The 23,576-nt window shown below is 38.2% G+C and overlaps 1 protein-coding gene across 7 annotated transcripts in view; it reads left to right on the top strand.

Annotated features, from left to right (window-relative positions):
- The first annotated feature begins 5 nt into the window (after positions 1-5).
- Positions 6-23,576, top strand: part of HELQ (helicase, POLQ like) — a 41,103-nt gene continuing 17,532 nt past the window's right edge. For 2 of the 7 annotated variants that reach the window (XM_027544921.1, XM_027544920.1), the window contains exons 1-10: positions 7-546; positions 1,499-2,216; positions 5,958-6,136; positions 6,971-7,171; positions 7,600-7,672; positions 9,899-9,996; positions 11,157-11,255; positions 12,832-12,977; positions 18,578-18,817; positions 23,211-23,352. In XM_027544921.1, the coding sequence (XP_027400722.1) occupies positions 361-546; positions 1,499-2,216; positions 5,958-6,136; positions 6,971-7,171; positions 7,600-7,672; positions 9,899-9,996; positions 11,157-11,255; positions 12,832-12,977; positions 18,578-18,817; positions 23,211-23,352 (2,082 nt within the window). In that variant the 5' untranslated portion in view covers positions 7-360. Of the gene's footprint in view, positions 547-1,498; positions 3,120-5,957; positions 6,137-6,970; positions 7,172-7,599; positions 7,673-9,898; positions 10,010-11,156; positions 11,256-12,831; positions 12,978-18,577; positions 18,818-23,210; positions 23,353-23,576 lie in introns of those variants that run through there. The other 5 variants (XM_027544923.1, XM_027544922.1, XM_027544924.1 and 2 more) reach the window with 5 other exon arrangements.

Below are 23,576 nucleotides of genomic sequence, written 5' to 3'. Positions count from 1 at the left end.
TTCTTCCCCCAGAGGCCCGCGGACTCGGTTCACAGGTTCCGCAGTTTGCTGGGACTCAAAGAGTGGGTGGGGTTTTCAATACGCCCGCGCAGTACCTTCCCTTTCTCCTCACCCCCGCCCCCCACCGCTTGGCGAGCCGCCAGCCCAGCACACTTAACGATTGGAGGAGGAGAGGGCGGGCTCCCAGGTTGGTGCCTCCGCTTCCGGTCTCAAAGCGGTCCTTCCCCAAGGTGGATGGAGAGGGGATCGCAGCTTCCACCTGTTGCTACCCTCCCCTTGTTGCTGCACTTACCCCTCCACTAGGGGGTTGGCGGCTGGGTCACGGGAAAAGAAGTTGGGGCTGGACTCTCAGGCCCTGCCATGGACGAAGGTGGTTCCCGCATCCGCAGGCGGGTGTCCGTCCGCAAAAGAAACCGTCCTAGTCTAGACAGCGTTTTTGCCGCCTCCCCCGCGACAGAGCTTAAACACAGCGATGAAGAGAAGGACGACGAGGAGATGGTGGCCGGGAGCCGGCGGCGGAAAACCGTGGACGTGCAGCCGGTCGAGGTACAGCCCCATCACCTCTCAGATTCCCGAGTTCCTCGTTCTATTTCCCACCTTTGAAGTGATGGTATATACCCAGGTCCCCACTGCGCATGCTCACTGAAAGGCGGGACCCTTGAAACTCCCGAGTTTGGCCGTTCCTGTCTCAGGTGCAAGCAATTGACAGGTCGTCTACTAGCCTTCTTGGGCTTATTACTTCATCTTTGTTATCGCTCTTAATCCTCACTGTTAGCCCCCGTAGATATATATAATTGTGAAACATAGACCTTGAGACTTAAAAGGAATGGCATGACACGAAGTCCTATACTTTCTATACTTCCAAGTTTTTGCTTCTCCTTGTACTCAAAGTACCCAGACCTGTTATGGGCTTTGTTAAGCTATTTGCTTTATCCAGGTTTTACAACAGAAATTAGACCGAGAAGTTAAGAAATCTTGTGTTCTTAATCCCTTCACTATGTTGCTACCCCCAAATTAACCCCCAAATTATATCTCTTCTGTTTATAGACTGTCCCAAGTCAGACTTTCCATTTCAGTTCTATTCTAAGAACAATCTTCTTGGAGTGCCCAGTGACACAAGCATGATTTTATTGCAGGCCAGTGTCTGCAGATGGGACGGGAAACAGTACTGTGATTATCAGAAACTCCTAGTGAGATAATATCCTTCCCAGTAGATGGCCGTTGGTTTTGCTACCATTTTAAAGGATTTAACGGTCGCTTAAGAATTAGGATCCCAGCATCCCTAGGAGTGCAGTTGATGTCAGTCACTTAATGTCTCTGGGCCTCTGTATCTCCATCTGTAAAATGGGACAATAGTATCTATTTTATAGGATTATTTACATTTAGGTTTGTGATCCGTATGTGACCATACAATTATATACCTAAGAGAGCTTTCAGCTGAAACTTTTATTCTTAATGAAGCTGGACTCCACGATAAATCTTTTCGTTTTCTTTCCAGATTATTGACAGTGAAGAGGACATGTTTGGTGACTATGATAGTTTTGCTGAGAACTCTTTTTTAGCTCAAGTTGATGACTTGGAACAAAAGTATTTGCAACTTCCTGAACATAGGAACCATGCTACAGACCATGCGAATGAAGATCTTTGTTCAGAAAGTGATAAACATAACACGCTCAACGTTACTGTTGTAGGTGACTGTACAGAATTAAATATAGGTGACCACACAAAGAACCAGAGCAGGCATGAAGATGTCTCTATTGAACCTGAAGCTGATATTTTGTATGATGTACCTTCTTCTCAGGTTTTATTCTTTGAAAATTTGCATAACTCTTCCAGTGATTTGGGTGGTCCATCTACTGAAGAAAAAGATTGGAACTCATCCTTTCCTAAGACTGTGAATGAGGAATTGCCCGTTAATAGCAGAGAGCAGCCCCAGCAGACTGTTGAATCCTCTTCTAAAATCAGAACTAGTTCAGATGCAAATAGGGGAAAAAGTCTGAAAGATCATCTAAAAAGTACCATGACTGGAAATGCCAAAGCCCAAACACCAATATTTTCTAGGACTAAACAGCTCAAAGAGACTCTCCTATCTGAAGAAATTAATGTTGCTAAGAAAACAATTGAGTCATCATCAGATGACCTTGGTCCTTTTTATTCATTACCCAGCAAAGTGAGAGATCTTTATGTTCAGTTCAAGGGAATTGAAAAATTATATGGTAATGTTTTTTGCTAGAATTAAAAAACATTTACCCTCATTACCATAATATTGGTGCAAATCAGTAGAAAAAATATGCATCCATGGTCCTATTTCTCACCTTAAATCAAAAACTCAGTCCTCTCAGCTTTCCATCCATATCCTGCTGCTATTGAACTTCTTTTCTTCCCTTCGTGGCCACACTCCTCCAACCTGTTATCCTTGCTGTCTCCTTTTCCTCACCTCAGATAATTCCCAGCCCATTCTGCCTCTGGGTTCTGTGTTGTCCCTTATTATATAATGACTGGAGTGTAAACCCAGTGAGACTTTAGTTCTTCCCTGACTTCTCAGTTTCTTACCTAACATGACTGACCAGACCCTTCCTGAAACACCCATTTCTTGGCATTCCACTCCTGGCTTTTTTTTTTTTTCTAATTAGACTGGCTGCTCCTCAGTCTTCTTAGCTTCCTTGGCTGACTGTTACTTTGCTACCAAAACGTAGTTGCTGAAATTCCTCTGACTACTCATATGTCTTGAGTGAGTCAGTATTGATATCATGAATTAAAAATAAACATCTTTAAAGACAGCTTAAATTAGGGTTTAAATGCAGAGAAATAGTAATAATAATAGCTGATTTGTAACATTTTTTCAAAAACCCTGGCTCCTTGCATATTTTCAAATATGTGTCATTTTAGACAAAGAAGGGATACTTGCTGCCATCCTGAAAGAGCATGCTATCAACAAATCGCTTCATAATTACTTCTGAAACTCCTAAGTAACATGAACCACCTGAAAACATAGGTTCTTATCTCAGGGGGAAGACATTGAGGTTGGAGAAGTAGGACTACAGGAAACAAAGTCTAATACAAGGCTTTGCAGGAGTCTAACAAACTAAATTGTGAGGTTTGCAGTTCAAGAGCTAAAGGTGTGTATTGTCCTTGAAGTAGATGTTACTTTTATGCCCTCTATTTTTTTTTCCCAGCACCTTGTTCTGTTTCATCTGCATCTCCTACCCTCAGGACAAGACTCTTACCTAACTCATCTTTTTCTTTTTTTAAGATTTTTTAAAATTTATTTATCTTTGGCTGCACTGGGTCTTCATTGCTGAGCACGGCTGTCTCTAGTTGCAGTGAGCTGGGGCTACTCCCTAGTTGCGGTGTGCAGGCTTCTCACTGCAGTGGTTTCTCTCGTTGCAGAGCACAGGCTCTAGGGCCCACGGGCTCTAGAGCACAGGCTCAGTAGTTGTGCACATGGACTTAGTTGTCGCACGACATGTGGGATCTTGGGGATTGTGCACCTGATGATGAGTTCTGGCGCTGTCGCTTAACCACTGGTTTTGTACTCTGAGCCTTAGTTCCTTAAAAAGGGATGATAATTTTTTTGCCAGTTATGTTGTGTCAAGAACTTGCCAAGTTGGACTTTAGTTGTGACTGCTTTAAAGTAAGAACTTTAGTAAATAATTTTTAAAATCTCAATATTGGTAAATCTGATGACAATACGACCAATTTAAAGCATGAATATGTGTGTTACTTTTCATTGAGCTAAAACAGTGCTTCTCAAAGTGCAGTTCCTAACTGCAGCATCAGCATCACCTGGAAATCTGTTGCAATACACATTCCCAAGTCCCACCACAGCCCTCCTGAGTCAGCACCTTGGGCTGGGATCTGGCATTCTGCTCGGATAAGCCCTCCTGATCCTGATGTGCAGAAAGTTTGAGAGCTCCTGAGCTAGAGAACATCAGCCTTAAACAGTACTGTTGTTTTTGCCTTTTAGGCATAGAATTACATTCTTAGTATTTTATAAAAATATTGGGAACTAAATTAATGTAATTTTTTTTTAGTATGTGAAGATAAATGTTATTTCTAAATATTTATTATTTTGGTCATTTTATACTTTAAAACTCTTGAGTTGGATAAAATGTGGACGTGTAGTTTAACATAAACATCTGCAGTTTGATAACTAATGGGTGATACTAGCCTAAAGTATTTTCTAATATTTAGGTATTAAATATTCAATGTATTTAAATAATTCTGAAAAATTTTTTATCAAAGCATAGTTGATTTACAGCATTATAGCAGCTTGTGGAAAAACCAAAATGAACTTTGCAGCCTCCTCAACATATTAGTTTTCAGGTATACATCATAGTGATTCAATATTGTTATAGGTTATATACTCCATTTAAAGTTATTACAAAATAATGGCTATTATTTCCCCGTACTGTAAAATCCTGAAATACTTTTAAAGTAAAAAATACATAATCATTTGCATGTATTTCAGGCTGCAAATAATTAGTTCATATGCTTGTGTAATCATTCAGTCTATACCCTGTTATTGGCTCTTTGTTATATAAACAATGCTATGGTGAACATCTTGCACACAACCTTTACACATGTACTTGCTTTTTATTTCAGTCAGTGTAGAGTTCTGTAAGCAATACTGCTAGATCAAAGGCAGCATGCAGTTTTATGTTTGTTGCTGATTGCTTCCCCAAAAGACTAGCAGTTTATACTTTCATCAACCATACACAGAAGTGCCTGTTTCTTCCTGCTCTAGTCAACTCTATTTTACATGTGGGGGGCTTTTTGTTTAGGTAGTTATTTAATGCTTTTTATTGGTTTATTTCTTTTGCCAAGCTTGATAGGTAACAGTAGAGCATTTTTCTGTGTATTCATAAACCATCTGCGTTTCTCTATACTGTGAAATGTCTTATCATATCTTTTGCCCATTTTTCTAGAGGTAAATATAATGCACATTTTGAAGACTTTTGATGGTCCACATTGTCCACTTTTCCTACAAAGTACTTATACTAGTTTTCACATTTTGTTTTGGATCTAATATAATCCTTTTCATGAATTCCACCTTGCTAACTTGTGGAAACTAGATTTTGTTGTTTATTCACAATCATGTCTGACTCTTGGAACTCTGTGGACTATAGCTCGCCGGGCTCCTCTGTCCATGGAATTTCCCAGGCAAGAGTACTGGAGTGAGTTGCCATTTCCTTCTCCACGGGATCTTCCCAACTCAGGGATCAAACCCATGTCTCTTTGTGTCTTCTACATTGACAGGTGGATTCTTTACCACTGAGCCACCAGGGAAACCTTAGATGTCGTGGTTAATAACCCTAGTCTTTAATGGTTTAAGCAATCTCATCAATTTAAGGATTTTTTTTTTTTTTTTTTTTTTTGGCTGCACCAGATCTTATCCCCTCATCAGGGATCAAACTCAGTCCCCTTGCACTGGGAGTGTGGAATCTTAACCACTGGGCCACCAGGGAAGTCCCTCTCATCGGTTTAAAATAGTATTCAGACCATTCAAACCAGCACCCTGTGAAAGCTGGTCTAAGTTTGTGTAAATTCTTTTTTTTTTTTCCCTCTTGGCTCTGTTTCTCTGTTGGGTGAATGAGGAAGGGAAGCTTACATGGTGTCCTTACCGAATATAAGAGAAAGACCTTAGAATTCACACAGATTCTTGAAATGCCCCTTAGCCCCTCTGATGTCCCAGGCAGTACCTCTTGTCCAGCAGGCCTACGTGCCTGGTGGCATCTTAGACCTCAGTCTGCAGCTGGCAATTGGGTAAACTAGTTGCCCACCCCACCAACCAGGCCTGAACAAGTATACACACCATGCATTGTAGATTTTTTATATTTATATATAGTTACATTTATTACTATGAGAAGATGCTACACAGGGTAGGATTTGACTTTTTTCTTTTTAGAAGACTTTGTAGAAGGGAAAAATAAAGCTTCTTTTTTTCAATTCCACAGAATGGCAACATACTTGCTTAACATTGAAATCTGTGCAAGAAAGAAAAAATTTAATATATTCCTTGCCAACAAGTGGTGGAAAAACCCTCGTGGCTGAGATTTTAATGCTACAAGAACTACTATGCCGGCGAAGAGATGTTTTAATGATCCTACCATATGTGGCAATTGTTCAAGAAAAGGTGTGATTTTTTTTTTAAAGAAAATGGTATTTGTTAATGTTATTTTGATGTTCAGATATGAAAACTAGAATAAATGTAAGAACTTTTTATTGACTGAGAAGAGGTAGCCTTATTGATGGAGAATTATTTTTAGGGTATGCAGAAGCAGTGTGGTGTAGTTACTAAAAATCTCTTCTAATACTAATTACCTGTTTAAGAAAGAGTTTTTTTTTCCCTAAACTTGTGAATTAAACTCCATTTCAAATGTTCTGCTGATATTTAGCATGCTTTTTCAAGCAGAAACTAACCAATTATTCTATCAAAATAAATGAGTTATTCTGATGTTTTTTAATATCAGAAAAGACAATTAAAATTTATTTATTACATAGTTTAAAAATGGCATTTGCAAGGGTCAATACATTATGACATTTCTTAGATGTGTATGTTTTAACTGTAACCTTATTCCCATTGATTTATATTAAACACTATTTTGCTGCTGCTGCTGCTGCCAAGTTGCTTCAGTCGTGTCCGACTCTGTGCGACCCCATAGATGGCAGCCCACCAGGCTCTTCTGTCCCTGGGATTCTCCAGGCAAGAACACGAGTGGGTTGCTATTGCCTTCTCCGTTGTGTGAAATTGAAAGTGAAGTTGCTCAGTTGTGTCCGACTCTTAGCGACCCCATGGACTGCAGCCTACCAGGCTCCTCCGTCCATGGGATTTTCTAGGCAAGAGTACTGGAGTGGCTTGCCATTGCCTTCTCCAAAACACTATTTTAGATTTTTTTAAATCCCTGTGAACATTTAATAATTAGAGTTCTTATTTATCTGACTTTTTTTGTTTATTTTAATGTTCTAGATTTCAGGTTTGTCAAGTTTTGGTATAGAACTGGGTTTCTTTGTTGAGGAATATGCTGGAAGCAAAGGAAAATTTCCTCCAATTAAAAGAAGGGAAAAGAAATCATTATATATTGCCACTATTGAAAAAGGACATAGTCTGGTGAACTCCTTGATTGAAACTGGAAGAATTAGCAGTCTGGGTCTGGTTGTTGTAGATGAGGTTGGTTACTGTGTTTGTTGATTATTAACATTTTTATTATACTAACACTTATTATGTGTATCTGTTTGATACCTTATGAGGATGAGTAATTTATTTTAGTATATAGACAGTATGTAGATGAAGGCATTTCATGCTTGGTAATCTTAAATTCAGTTTTTTGTCAGTTGTTTCTTGAAGAGTGAATATATGTCCATATGTTCAGTTTTATGGTAGTACTGATGAATTCCTAATCCCAGGACATTGTCCTAGGGATAACTTCAATAACTTAAAATATCAGTGAAATAATGTATATGTACTCTAGTTGGTACATAACTAAAATGCTTGAGTTATAAAGCATACATTGCTTCTTCATTTCATCAAATATATGCTTGTTTTATATAGGTATTATATGCAGATTTACTTTTATCCTTTTTTTTTTAATCTCGAAGTTGCACATGATTGGTGAAGGAACCCGTGGGGCTATACTGGAAATGACTCTGGCCAAAATCCTCTACACCAGCAGTAAGTTTTTTTCCAGATGTGGTCACTAGTTGATTTATAATCAAGAGACCTATGAAAGACTTAATCCTATCACTAGCTAGATTATGTAACCTAAAGTAAGATGCTTAAGCTTTCTGTCTTAGTTTTCTATTTCTAAAATAAGTTTATACATTTTTGTTGGATGCATGAGTAGAATCATGAAGATAAATGAAGTTAGCATTTGAAGATGTCCCCATCAGTATCCTCCACTTACTAGCTCTGTGTGCTTGGCATGTGACTTAACCGCTCTTTCCTCATCTGTAAAATGCGCACAATAATGGTACCCGCATGATGGGATGGTAAGAATCACATGAGGTAACACTTGTGACCAACACATTCAGCCATGCTCAGACAGAGCACAGTGGAGGTTTGCTGCTGTTGCCAGCATCAATATCATGTAGAACAATGTCTGTAAATAGTCACTTTAAGGAGTTATTTTGCAACATCAGATAGTCTCTAAATGTATATGAAATATTTATTCTAAATGTCTTCTCTATTTTTATATACTATTGCAATAGCTTATTATGTATTATAATAGTTTATAGAAAATTATTAATCTTAAAGGTCAGATTTTAAGAATTATTTTTAAAATTCTGATAACAGTGGTATTTAGGCAGATTGTAGCACTTTATAATCATTGATTAAAAAATGTTTACTGAGTACCCACTGCATGTCAGGCCCTATTTTAAGTGCTAGGGATGTAGCAGTGAATAAAACAAAGTCCCTGCCTTTATCAAACCTATATTTTAATGAAAGTGAACAGATAATAAGCAGATAAACAAGAAAACAGTGTGTCAGATAGTGACAAAATATAAAGCAGAGGAAGAAAGGAGAATGATCATCTACTTGTCACATCCAGTGTACACTGATAGTTCTTGTCTTAATTTCTTTTCAATCTTTGAGTATTCATCATTCTTTTTTCCTTTGGGTGCTGAAACACCATTATCTCTTCGTTTCCCTATTGTCTTTCTGTAAGACCAATCATGTGTTAACACTGAGAGGTAGAACAGCGTAATGGCTAAGGGCAGACTCTGCAGCTGGATTCAAATCCTAGCTCACTTTAACTTTGTATGTGACCTTGGGCAGGTACAGTATATAGTATAGTAACTGTGCCTCTTTTTCCTTGTGCATCAAAAATGGAGGATAGTAATAGAACCTTTCTCACTGACTTGCTGTGGAGACAGTGTGAGTCAGTCTTTGTAAAGCATCTCACATAGTACCTGCACATAATGGACATGTGTTTGCTATACACTTATGTACACTGCTGCTGTGTACTTATGTGTATACTTATGTACACTGCTGCTGTGTACTTATGTGTATACTATGTACACTGCTGCTGGGTACTTATGTGTATACTATGTACACTGCTGCTGGGTACTGACATGAATATTTATGTATACTGCTGCTGTGTACTTATGTACACTACTACTCTGTACTTATGTGTATACTTATGTACACTGCTGCTGTATACTTACGTACACTGATGCGGTGTACTTACATGTATACTTATGTACACTGCTGCTATATACTTATTTATGTAAGTATACTGATACATATTTATGTGTCTTTCTGTCACCAATGCCTTGCACTTAATAGATATTTGAACAAAAGGGCTCTCTTCAGTTTCTCCTTTTGTTCTCCTTTGTGACACTACTTGCTAAGTGTGTTCATTGTATACATTGGTGTTACCATAGATTCATCCCTTGTTTCCTTCTTCATACAGTTTCTGCTAATTCTCATCCATACTCATGAATTCAAAGTCTTCCTGTGTTCTGATGGCTCCCAATTTGTGTGACCAGCTTATACCTCTCTTCTGAGTAATATCATCTGAGTAATATCATCTGCCAGATTAATCATCTGGTTTTATAGAGTTGATTGTTGAACAACACAAGTTTGAATTGCATGGGTTCACTTGTAAGTGGGTTTTTTCAGTAGTAAGTGCTGCAGTACCACAGGACCTGTGGTTGGTTGAATCCAGAGATGCAGAACTGAAGATAAGGAAGGCCGGGTACAGGTTTTACATGGATTTTCAACTGTACAGAGGGGTGGTATCCCTAACCCTCATTTAGTTCACGGTCAACTGTTTGTCTTACCTGCCCCCTCTTTCGCACATCACTCGGGAAAAATTACAAACATAAAAAGGTTGCTAAAATTACTGTTATGATATACTAAATAACACATTTTTCTCAATACTTTTTTTTTTTTTAGAAACGACTCAAATTATTGGTATGAGTGCAACGTTAAACAATGTTGAAGACCTACAAAAGTTCCTGCAAGCAGAATATTACACCAGTCAGTTTAGACCCGTATGTACCTAAGGTTTGATTTGTTATCTGTCATTTTTGCTACATATCATATTTGTAGCAAACGTACTATATAAAAATTCTGAGAATGATGAAGGCGCATAATGCCACTCCCTGTGTCTAAATGCTAACAAGTCTGTATGTAGGGAGCATACACTGTAGGGTCAGGGAGCTTGGCCAAGATGGGTGCCTAGCTCACGGACCTTCAGTGAATAGTTACTGAATGAAAATTTTCAGACCCATTCTGCTTTTCCACTTTATATTCTGTAAGGTAAATTTTTTCATCTGGTAAGAATTTAGTGATTCACGTTTTGAGTTATTAACACATAAAAAAGTTTACCTTAAAAATTAAAAGTTTTGATAGTTATAATGCTTTTTTAAAATAAATTAAGACCTCACATGGATATAAATTTAAATTCCCCAATAACAGTATTCCCAAAAGGCTTGAAGAAAATAAGTACATGTTATTCATAGTTATTTGAAAGAAGCTTATAATGTACATGTACTCCATAGTCTCTGTGTCTAAATAGGTTTTCAGAAAATAATTGTTTAGAATCACAAAATTTTATCTTTAAATTTGGTGTTTTTACATTTGCACCAAATGTGAGAATTTTCACGAGATAGTTCCTGACCTTAGTTGTCAAGTTAGATGGCGTTCTGTGGGTGGCTGTGTGGTACAGCGGATAGTACACTGAGCTTCTCAATGCTATTTTTTTAAAAAATTCAGTAAGCTCTATTTACAAACTTGTTTTGTCTACAGATACTTAAGTTGAAAATAATTTGGTGGTATTCACATTAAAACTGGTGACTAATAAAGTTTTAAATCTGGAGGAGTAACACAAATAACTCCTTAATAAAAGATAAGAGTGTGAATACTTGGCTCACCTTTACTTCCTCTTGTGACAAATACAAGTGTCTGATTTTCCTTTTAGATATGTGGCTATTTAATTCAAAAGTATTTCCTCAAGGATAGTAATCCCTATTTTGATTTAAAAGGAAAAAGAAACTTAAATGGGAAAGAAATAAATTTAAGTTGAAGCATTCTGCATACCTTAGGAAAGCTAAACTGTTTGTACTGTTTTATAACATATTTTACAAAATTTGAAACTCTAGAAAAAGGAATTTGTATATGATATTAATTGCAAATGTCCTTTTAATTCAAGGTTGAATTAAAAGAATATCTGAAAATAAATGACACAATATATGAAGTTAACAGCAGAGCTGAGAATGGCATGACTTTTTCACGCCTCCTTAATTACAAGGTAACCTTGATAATCCCTGATGGTGAGGTTCCTAGACTTTGTGCCCAGCTGCCCTGGCACACCACAAGGAGTCACATGGGTACCATAGGAAAGTTTAGGTATTTCAGAGAAAAAAAGCTGATGCTGGACATCTGTTGGACACCATACAAATGACTGGTTCAAGACAGTTTCCAATGTCAATATTAGATCATACTACATTCCTTTCTAGGATAGTATATCTTTGTGAAGTTGGTGACTTTTTTTTTCCTCTCTTTTTTTTTTTTTTTGCACTTACTGTAAGCAAATACCATGTGAAAATCAATATGGAACAGGAAATGAGGGTTTCATGGTTTGAAAGACTGCAGGGCCCAGGTGTGCATACTTCTCATTTAGTGGGTTATGATAGTTATTTAAGAATGAAATGAAAATTTTTTTTTCAACTGACATTTGTTGTTATTCAGATGTCTACTTATTTGTGAAGAAATGCATACTTGTTATTTGGACCTGACTACCTAATAATCAAACTGTTAGATACTTCTTTTGACCTTGGGGCTCCATGGACCAAGAAAGCTTGGAGACCTTTCCCATAAATGTTTATTCATTCAGCAGCAACAGTAATACAAGAAGAAATATTTGTGGACTCTATAGCTCAGATATTGGCGTATGAAAATATGGATGTCTACTGTGCTAATGTTCTGTGGTTTTCATGTGGAGGACATTTAAAAGGGGAGAAAGAAATTTTACATCAGTTTTATTATTCCATGAAGGTATATTGGGCTTCCCTGGTGGCTCAGTGGTAAAGAATCCACCTGCCAATGCAGGAGACAGGGGTTTGATCCCTGGGTCAGGAAGACCCCCTGGAGAAAGAAATGGCAACCCACTCCAGTATTCTTGCCTGGGAAATCCCATGGATACAGGACCCTGGCGGGCTACAGCCCATGGGGTTGCAAAAGAGTCAGACACGACTGAGCAACTAAACAATAACATAAAGGAATATTATAATTATAATAATTAGGTATATTAGGTATAAAGGTATAATTATAATAATATATATTATTCTAAATCTGTATCTTAATTAGTTTTCAGTAAAGTAAAGTTAAATAAAGTGAGAAGATTTTAAATAACTTTACATTTTTCTTTGTTCTTTGAGTTCTTTATGTCTGTTTGATAAATATATTTTGTATTTCTGAAAACATATCCTATGGTATGATTGAATATGTTTTTGAAAACCGTTAGCAATAGCAAGAGGTTTAACTTATTTATGCAGTTCTTTGACTATTATTAGGATCAATTTGTGTTTCTCTCTGTGGACTTTTTCTGCTTTGGTGAAGATGGGCGGGCCATAGAGTTATTAATACAATTTATTATTTTCACTTCCTTTATTTAAAATTAAATGCACCTAACAAAACCCTAATAACAAAAGTGGGACTTAACATTTTGCTCTGTAATATAAGTTGCATCTTTTTTTAAAAATGGTCATATTTATTAAATGAGAAGTTCAAAGTTATGGTTGATTTACTTACCTTTCAGAGCACACTGGTAAAGTGAAAGGCTTTCATGGTTGCTAACTACCTTGTTCCTAAATCTTGTTGTGCAGTATTCCGATACTCTGAAAAAGATGGACCCTGATCACTTGGTAGCACTGGTGACAGAAGTTATTCCCAGTTATTCCTGCTTAGTTTTTTGTCCCACTAAGAAGAACTGTGAAAACGTAGCAGAAATGATATGCAAAAGTTTAAGCAAGTATGTTAATCTTTTAAAAATATTCTGTTTCATTTTTATCATGATCTACATGCCTGTATTCTGTTTATTTAACAAGCACTGATTACTTTTTGCAGACATTATGCTAAGTTATTATACTAGATTCTAAGGGTCCTGGCCTTGAGGGAAAAGAGCTGAACTGTGAAATTCACAGATGTGAAATGGCCAGAGAAAAAGTCTAAGGGTACATGTAGAGAATGCTGACTAATACAGCAGCTTGGCTCCACAGTGAGTCACCTTGAGGCCTTTTTAAAATCTCAGCGCCCAAGCTACCTCCAAGACAAATCAGAATATTTGGGAGTGGGACCTAGGTACTACTCTTCTGTAAAGCTTCTAAGCAAGTGCAACATACAGCCGAGGTCAACCCCTGGCCTATGTCATCAGAGGACTAATCAATAATCACTGTAGGGACGAAGGCCTGTGTGATCAGTGTTACAGTCACTCAGTCGTGTCTGACTCTTTGCGACCCCATGGTCTATCCATGGAATTCAAGCCAGAATACTGGAGTGGGTTGCCATTCCCTTCTCCAGGGGATCTTCCCAACCCAGGGATCAAACCCAGGTCTCCTGCATTGCAGGCAGATTCTTTACCATCTGAGCTACCAGGGAAGCCCCATGTGATCAGAGGACTAATCAATAATCACTGTAGGGATGAAGGGCTATGTGATCAGAGGACTTACCAGTGTAGGGATTAATCGTATCTTTAGCTTAACTTTCTCTGTAATTAAATACTGTAGCCTTTGTTTTCTTAGTAAGCTTCACACTTGGATTGTGTGGACATTGGAATTGAATTTGCTAAATAATAAAGAAATGTACTGCTTTGTAATTGTATAATATCTTAGCACTGACTCTGTTATAGAGGTAAGTATAAAATGACCTTAAGTATGAGCAGTTTTAGTTTTTTCTGTACCTTTTTGTCCCACGTGTTGTTTTAGCATATTTTTCAGATTTCTTATGGGCCCCTGAGCTGGTGCTATGTGACTACACACAGATCAGTACCCTGGATTCTCACCCAGCCCTCCTCCACTTGCCCCCACAATCCCATTGCTGTAGATTGGCCTAATACAGAGTTAAACTCATTGGCTAGCACAAAGATGCCGCTGTTTGGGATAAAGTCAAGGAGTGTTTCCCATTTCAGTAACAGAGTCTGACTTTAAAATGATGATGTAGAGTATAAAAACCTAAGGAAATTAAATTATCATTGAAGGATGCTCAGTGAGTCATTTGTTTTCTTAGAATAAGGTAATATAGTCCTGACTAAGTGATGGGGAAATTTAAAGACAGACTTTTGACTGTGTGAAATGAGATTAATTGTTGGTCAAGTCATACCCTTGACTTATTTTGCTTTTCAGGGGTAATAGTTTATTTGGGTCATAAATGTTGATGTTTAATATTGACATACTGATTTGGTTCCCCGGAACCTTTAGTTAGTGAATTGTAATGGACCCTTGATACTTTTGTAAAGAGATAGGACTTAACTCTTTCTGAAGGAAAATTTCCTCTAAAATACATTTTCCATATTACTTGCTGCTTTCTTAAGGTAAATGTCCTGAGTATACTCAGCAGAGGCCACAGGACTGGAAAAGGCCAGTTTTCATTCCAGTCCCAAAAAAGGGCACTGCCAAAGAATGCTCAAACTACTGCACATTGCACTCATTTCACATGCTAGCAAAATAATGCTCAAAATCCTTAGAAAATTCCAGAAAAATACCTACTTCTGCTTCATTGACTACACTAAAGCCTTTAACTGTGTAGATTACAACAAACTGTGGGAAATTCTTAAGGAGATGGGAATACCACCTTACCTGCTTCCTGAGAAATCTGTATGCACATCAAGAAGCAACAGTTAGAACTGGACGTGGAACAACGGCCTGGTTCGAAATTGGGAAAGAAATACATTAAGGCTGTATATTATCACCCTGCTTATTTAACATCTATGCAGAGTGCATCATGAGAAATGCTGGGCTAGATGAAGCACAAGCTGGAATCAAGTTTGCCGGGAGAAATATCAATAACCTCAGATATGCAGATGACACCACCCTTATGGCAGAAAGTGAAGAGGAACTAAAAAGCCTCTTGATGAAAGTGAAAGAGGAGAGTGAAAAAGCTGGCTTAAAACTCAACACTTTAAAAATGAAGATCAGGCCATCTAGTCTCATCGCTTCATGGAAAATAAATGGGGAAAGAATGGAAACAGTGACAGACTTTATTTTCTTGGGCTCCAGAATCACTGTGGATGGTGACTGCAGCCTTGAAATGAAAAGATACTCCTTGGAAGAAAAGCAATGATAAATCTAGACAGCATATTAAAAAGCAGAGAAATTGCTTTGCCTACAAAGGTCCATATAGTGCTGTGGTTTTTCCATTAGTCATGTATGGATGTGAGCTGGACCATTAAGAAGGCTAAGTGCCGAAGAATTGATGCCTTTGAACTGTGGTGCTGGAGAAGACTCTTGAGATTCTCTTGGACTGCAAGGAGATCAAACCAGTCAATCCTAAAGAAAATCAACTCAGAATGTTCATTGGAAGGACTGATGCTGAAGCTGAAGCTCCAGTACTTTGGCCACCTGATCCGAAAAGCCAACCCATTGGAAAAGACCCTGATGCTGGGAAAGATTGAAGACAAGAGGAGAAGGGGACAACAGAGGACAAGATGGTTGGATGGCATCATTGACTCAATGGACGTGAGTTTGAACAAGCTGTGGGAGTTGGTGAAGACAGGGAAGCCTGGCGTTCTGCAGTCCGTGGGGTCGCAAAGTCAGACACGACTGCGCAACTGAACAACAAACAGTAAAATAGTTTAGCTCCCATCTTGGTGGCTGTTAACGAAAATGTTGTCGTATTTAGAGCATACTTTTTTCTGTTTTTCTGTAATTTATACATAGATGAATATAATCTAGGGCTAAATGGTTTCTGATCTCAGTAGTATCTTCGAAAGATAATTTCTTGAAAGTCATGGAGTATCAACCCTTAATTATTTGCCTCCTAATCATAACTTTCACAGGAAGCAGGTACAGTGCAATCTCCTAGAATATGCTTATTATGTGTGTTTATGTGCAAAGACTAAAGCAGAGTTTTCCCCAAGTGATTGTGTCAACCTCAAGGAAAATTATATTTTTTATGGCTGTTAGTGCTTTGGACTTCTAAGTCAAGAATGTCTTTTAAACACTATTTCCTGACAATGGCCAAAGCTCTGATTGTATTACTTTCCCTAAAAGTCTCCCTAATAGTGATACCACAGTGCTTCTTAGCCTAGATTCAGGCTAAAATCGGACCCAGTTTAGTTTTTCACCTTTATTTCTTCTACTCTTTATCCACCCTGCACATCATCCAGTTGAACTTCTTGTCTTCTTTTATTCATTTATTTCTGGTTGTGCTGGGCCTTTGTTGCAGGCTTTCTCTGGTTGCAGCGAGCAGGAGCTACTCTTGGCTGTGGTGCTCAGGCTTCTCATTGCAGTGGTTTCTCTTGCTGCAGATCATGGGCTCTAAAGCTCAGTAGTTGTGGCGTACAGGCTTAGTTGCTCCACAGCGTATGGAATCTTCCCTAACCAGAGATTGAACCCATGTCCCCTGCATTGGCAGGCAGATTCTTAGCCACAGAACCACCAGGGACGTCCCTACTTGTCTTCTTTGTTTATGTTTTGAACCACTCATTTCCATGCCTGCGATCATGCTTTACCTTCTGCCAATGATGTACTTCCCCACCCCCTCACTGTGAAAGAGTTAACTTAGGCAGGTTGATAAGGAGTCTAAGCCTAAGGCCCCTTTAAGGAGGAGGTCAGCATTCTTTCTTTTTCGCATTCTTTTGACGTAGACAAATAGTCCTTGTAGGCATCAGTATCTCTTGTTCAAGGACATGCCTTTTTTTGAGCTTTGGATGTATGCTGTGGGAGAAGGTCTGGGTAAAAACTTCCACAGCCTTGAGCTCTGGGTTAACCTGTTCCTTCTGGCTAATCTCGTGTTGATATCATCCCAGGGTGTATGTTACGGGAAAGGGTCTGGGCAAAATTCTCACAGTCTTGAAGTATTTTTTATCTATTTTCGGAAGCTAGGTGAGCAGTGTATAAGGCCCCACTTAAATTAGTGAGGCGGGTACTCTCCTGCCGTCTTCTGATGTCTTTGTCAGAAGCTTTTTCTGTCACTTTCACTTTAAATAAAATCTGCACAGAGCTGCGAGTGACTGAGACTGTCTTTGGTCCCGGAGTTAAATCTTCCTCTTCGGAGATGATGAATCTGGCGGTACTGTTTACCTCTTGCTTAGCTATCAACTGCCACCTCTAACCTGTTCTTCAGCACCCAGCTCACTTCTCAACTACCCCCCACAAAACCCTTCTCCATAGATCCATGTCTTATCTGGTCATTTACAAATAATGTCTCCCTTCTCTTAAAGTATAGGGTAATTGTCCTTAAGACTTAATTCCTTGAGAATTTGTCCCTTTCAGGACCTCAAACTCTTGACTGGAAAATAGTAATATAAAGTCAATAGCTCCCTACCCAGCTGTCACTTGGTTCTTACACTGTTGACTCTCAACCACTTTCTGCCCCATTCTTCATTGTCTCCTTGCCACCCATTTCTCAGCTTCTTATGAAATTACTGAACTTGTGCATTTAGCACCAGCCAGAGCTGTCTGTGCTTTCCATGAAGCTTGCTGCAACAAGGGCTGCGTGTATTATATTTATATCTTAGACACTATTTTTTGGGTTTCCCAGGTGGCTCTAGTGGTAAAGAACACAGCTGCCAAAGCAGGAGACGTAAAAGAACACGGGTTCCATCCCTGGGTAGGGAAGATCCCCTGGAGGAGGGCATGACAACACACCCAAGTATTCTTGCCCAGAGAATCCCATGGACAGAGGAGACTGGCGGGCTACGGTCCATAGGGTCGCAGAGAGCTGGACATGACTGACGCGACTTAGCACGCACACAGGCTGTGTTTGTTTGCGACTGGTGTTCAGAAGTTGTTGCTTTACAGTCAATTAGGAGTTAGTTGTACTTAGTCTTTCCTTTTTTTCTTTTCTAGAAAGGAATTGAGAAAAATAGGTGCTTCTAGGTAAGGAGGCATTGTAGGATATTACTGAGGCTTCTGAAGTGCTAATATTTAGACAGTGTTTTACATATAATTCATATGCTTTAATAGTATATATAATTTTTATCTTCAGAGAAGAAAATGTATGACAAAGCAGTTCATCTTCACTGAAGATGCATTTTCTTGTGAAAAAAAAAATTGTAACGTCTAGAGCAGGTGTTTGAACCCAGCATTCATGAATTCATAGGAAGTACAGGATTGAACCTCAGGAAGTACAGAAACCCTCTGAAATTATATGCAAAGTGTTGTATTAATGTGAATATCTGTTTTTTCCCTTAGCTTTAAGCAGATTTTCATAGGACTTTGTGATCCCCAAATAGGCTGAGAGAAACTGCCTGTTAACGAAATCGGAATTACAATTCTAAGAACATTTTATGTACTTAGGTCAATAAAAGTAACACGATTTTAAAAGGAGAATGTTTGCATGTAGCTACTAAAGTTAAAATGGTAGGTGCTCCTTCCCTATAAGATCAAGGGTTCCAACAGATCTTTTCCCTAGGGAATATCTGAAGCACAAAGAGAAAGAAAAACAGGAGGTGATTCAGAACTTGAAGAATGTCAGCGGTGGCAACCTGTGTCGCGTGTTAAGGCACACCATCCCGTTCGGAGTTGCTTATCACCACAGTGGCTTAACCAGTGACGAAAGGAAGCTCTTGGAGGAGGCCTACTCCACAGGGGTCCTCTGCCTGTTCACCTGCACATCCACCCTCGCAGCAGGTGTTAACCTACCAGCGAGAAGGTAAGATACAAGTCATTGTCGCTCAGGCTCCAAGCTTTTCAGTTCCCAGCTTGCCAACAGGTTTTTTTTTAATTGTTTTATTCTTTCTCAGTAATGAATGTAGATTTATCAAATGTTTTCTTCAGCATTTGCTGAGTTGATTGTTTGGTTTATTTCCTTTAATATCTTAATGAAAAATGGCATTAGTAGATCTCTCTCTCTTTTTAAATTTATATTTGGCCGTGTCTGGTCTTACTTGCCCCTCATGGCCTCTTTGTTGCAGCACGTGGGCTTCTCTCTAGTTGTGAGCAGGTTTAGTTGCCCCATGGCAGGTGGGATCTTAGTTCTCCAGCCAGGGTTCCAACCTGTGTCCCCTGCATTGGAAGACAGATTCTTAACCACTGGACCACCAGGGAATTCCCTTAGTACATCTCTTGCTAGTATTATTGCTTCTTTCTTTAGTCCTCTCCTTATCTGGTTTTGATATTAGGGTTTATTATTCTAGTTATGTAGAAACAGTTGGCAAGCTTTTGACCATTTTCTTTTTTAATCTGAAAGAGTTTATTTAACATAGAGATTTCCTTGACACCTTAGAGAACTCATCTATGAAGACTTTTGAGTCTATTAATAGTATCTTTTTTTTTCAGAGTAGATCCTTGGAGAAGGCAATGGCACCCCACTCCAGTACTCTTGCCTGGAAAATACCATGGGCGGAGGAGCCTGGTAGGCTACAGTCCGTGGGGTCGCTAAGAGCCGGACACGACTGAGTGACTTCACTTTCACTTTTCACTTTCATGCATTGGAGAAGGAAATGGCAACCCACTCCAGTGTTCTTGCCTGGAGAATCCCAGGGACGGGGGAGCCTGGTGGGTTGCCGTCTATGGGGTCGCACAGAGTCGGATGCGACTGAAGCGACTTAGCAACAGCAGATCCTTGTTTACCTTTTTAGTTATTACCAAAGCTGTGGGCCTGTGGAGTTGATTTCCACTCTTAGTTATTGATGATGCTAAAATTTGTGACTTTTTTTTTTTTTTCAAGTAAATGGTGAATTTTTATAAATCATCCAAGAGCTTTAAACTATATATTTTATGTTGGGTGTGCGCTTTTATGTATCTCAATGAGATCGCAGTTATTAGTCATGTTATCAGCTCCTCTGTTTTCTCTGTAATTCTTTGATCTATCAGTTCCAGAGACATATGTTAGTTTTCCACTGTAATTATGGAGTTATCAACTTCTCCTCTTTACATTTTTACAATTTTTTGCTTTGTATTTTACAACTATAAAAGTTTACTCCAAATATCCTATGGCTGAATTACACCTTTTGTCAATAGAATAGGTCCTTGTTTTCCTCAGAATGACTTTATTTTGAACACTAGAACTATATATTTTTTGCCAACTATATCTTTTTCTATTCTTTTGTTTTCAAACTCTGTCACTTAGGAAGTATTCCATTTTTTCAAACAATCGTTGAAATAAAAAAGGAAGTTACATATTTTATTTCTCTTGTTAGCAATGGTTACTCTTAAAAATTTAACAGTGGTAATCAAATGTGTTTTCTATGATTTTAGAATTGATAACTGTATCCTCTGCTCAACATTACAAGAGTCTTAGCATGTGTATATTTTTTCTACTCTGTCTTGTGTATTGTTGCGGTTACCTAAAATGTTAGGTCTGTATATTTAATTTTCTCTCATTTAAAAAAAAAATGTATTTATTTTTAATTGAAGGACAATTGCATTACAGTGTTGTGTTGATTTCTACCAAACAACTTCTCTCATCTTATAATCAATAATTATTTAAACTTACCAATAAATCATACTTGTGTGGGTTTTTTGTTTTGTTTTGCCTATCACTGCCCCTTGTATCCAACATCTTCCTTCTGTGATCTATTTTTTATTTTGCCATCCTTGGGTAATTCTTTTTAGATGATGCATTGAAAATAAAATTTTTTGAACCTTTGCATAGTTGAAGCTGTCTTTAGTTTAGCCTCACACTTGAACACCTCGCAGCGAACAGAATTCTAGGTTCAGTGTTTTCCCTTAGGAGCCTTTGTAGTATTCTTCTATGTCTTGAAGGAACTAGTGGTGGACATTTTCGTTTTTACGTAGGCTTGCAGCTTTCCTCTCCAGAAGCTTGTAGGCTTTTCTCTTTAACCTCAGTTCAGTTCAGTTCCTCAGTCGTGTCCATGAACCACAACACACCAGGCCTCCCTGTCCATCACCAACTCCTGGAATCCACCCAAACCCATGTCCATTGAGTCAGTGATGCCATCCAACCATCTCATCCTCTGTCGTCCCCCTTTCCTCCTGCCCTTAATCTTTCCCAGCATCAGGGTCTTTCCAAATGAGTCAGCTCTTCACATCAGGTGGCCAAAGTATTGGAGTTTCAGCTTCAACATCAGTCCTTCCAATGAACACCCAGGACTGATCTCCTTTAGGATGGGCTGGTTGGATCTCCTTGCAGTCCAAGGGACTCTCAAGAGTCTTCTCCAACACCACAGTTCAAAAGCATCAATTCTTTGGTTCTCAGCTTCCTTTATAGTCCAACTCTCACATCCATACATGACCACTGGAAAAATCTTGACTAGATGGACCTTTGCTGGCAAAGTAATGTCTCTGCTTTTTAACATGCTGTCTAGGTTGGTCATAACTTTCCTTCCAAGGAATAAGCGTCTTTTAATTTCATGGCTGCAATCACCATCTGCACTGATTTTGGAGCCCCAAAAAATAAAGTCAACCACTGTTTCCACTGTTTCCCTATCTATTTGCCATGAAGTGATGGGACTGGATGCCATGATCTTAGTTTTCTGAATGTTGGGCTTTAAGCCAACTTTTTCACTCTCTTCTTTCACTTTCATCAAGAGGCTCTTTAGTTCTTCTTCACTTTCTGCCATAAGGGTGGTGTCATCTGCATACCTGAGGTTATTGATATTTCTCCCGGCAGTCTTGATTCCAGCTTGTGCTTCTTCCAGCCCAGCGTTTCTCATGATGTACTCTGCATATAAGTTAAATAAGCAGGGTGACAATATGCAGCCTTGACGAACTCCTTTACCTCAACATTTTGTAATGTGTGTGCTCAGTTGCATCCGATTCTTCACAACCACGTGGACTGTAGCCTACCAGACTCCTCTATCCTTGGGATTTCCCAGGCAAGGATACCAGAGTGGGTTGTCATTTCCTATTCCAGGGGATCTTCCTGACTCGGATCAACCCACATCTCTTGTGTCTCCTGCCTTGGCAGGCAGATTCTTTACCACTGGATCACCAAAGAAGTCCCTAGCTACTTCTGATTTCATAGGGCTTAGCCATTGGGTACATGTTCAGTCTAAAGTTTTATGCCTTTCTTCATCTTAGAGTAATTATTTTCAGTTATTTCTTATATTATTTCTTTCCTTCCATTTTCTCTGTTTCGCTGCTTTTATAACTTCAGTTAGACAATTAAATTGGTCATTCATTTTCATAACTTTTCTTACATGTTTTTCAGTCTATATGAGTTATGTAACTCCTTTACTTTCTATATTACAAAATCAGTTTTTAATTATATCCCACTAACTATATTCATTCATTATTCAGTTCTTCAGTTGAATTGTTTAAATGAATTAATTTTTTATTTCTAAGAACTCTCTTCTTTTATTGTTCTTTCTTTATAGTACTCTGTTCTTCTATAAATACAGTACCCTCCAGAATTTTCTGTGCATATTAATTCAATTTTTTAAAGTTCTTTTCTGTTCCCTGTATTATCTGTCTCTGTCAGATGTATATTCTATATGTTCTCATTGTTTTTCTTCTGTGTCATTTGTTTTCTTCATGTATTCGATAATCTTGTCTGTCCACTGAGATTTATAAATAAAGGAATTGGTTGAATAGGTAAATAGCACAGGTTTTCTCTTACCTTTGAACAGGAAAGCTGGCTATAGACGTCTGTATACATAAATCTGCAATTTTATGTAGTTGACAATACAAATTCATAAATAAATATGCATATGTTAGTGGCCCGTGGTCAGATTTTTCATTTATGGAGTATCAAATCAAAAACCTTTTGAGATTATTGCTATAGTGGATTGATCGTAAGCTTTGCAGGTAAGCAGACTTAAGCTCAAATTATGGTTCTGTTAATTACTAATCTTGTTGGTTTTTATAAGCTATTTATCTGTGCTTCAGTCAACCATTTTGTAAAGGAAAATTAAAGTACATAAGAATATCACCACAAGTTTTGTAAGATAACAGATAATGTACATAAAGAACCTAGAACATCATAACATATAGACTACTGGTAAATGGTAGTTACGTACTATTTTGAGTTAATATGTCACTAAATTGAATATCATATAAAAATAATGAAATGAAGAGTTTAAAAATAGATGCTAATGGTATAGATCTAATACCACTTTTAATTAATTTTATCAATTCCATAGAGTTATATTAAGAGCACCCTATGTTGCTAAGGAATTTTTAAAGAGGAATCAGTATAAACAGATGATTGGCAGAGCTGGCCGTGCTGGAATAGATTCTGTTGGGGAGAGTATCCTTATATTGCAAGAAAAAGACAAGCAACAGGTAATAATCTGGTTGTTAGTTGGTTGTTTTGTTGTGTTTTCTCAGTCTTTAATTTCGCCCTTTGATATCATCTTTTAAAAATTAATTAATAATATTCCTTTGAATAATGTTTCCTTCTTCTCTGCAATTAAGCATTAGAAAGAGTAGCTTGAATACTTCTGTATTTCAATGAAAAGTATTTTCCCTATCTTCTTCCATTTTCCTGTGGATACCTGCTAAATTCT

This window comes from Bos indicus x Bos taurus, chromosome 6, assembly GCF_003369695.1.
Source record: "Bos indicus x Bos taurus breed Angus x Brahman F1 hybrid chromosome 6, Bos_hybrid_MaternalHap_v2.0, whole genome shotgun sequence".
NCBI lineage: Eukaryota > Metazoa > Chordata > Mammalia > Artiodactyla > Bovidae > Bos > Bos indicus x Bos taurus.
Note: the sequence above shows the minus strand (reverse complement) of the source record. Positions and strands in the feature narration are given on the sequence as shown.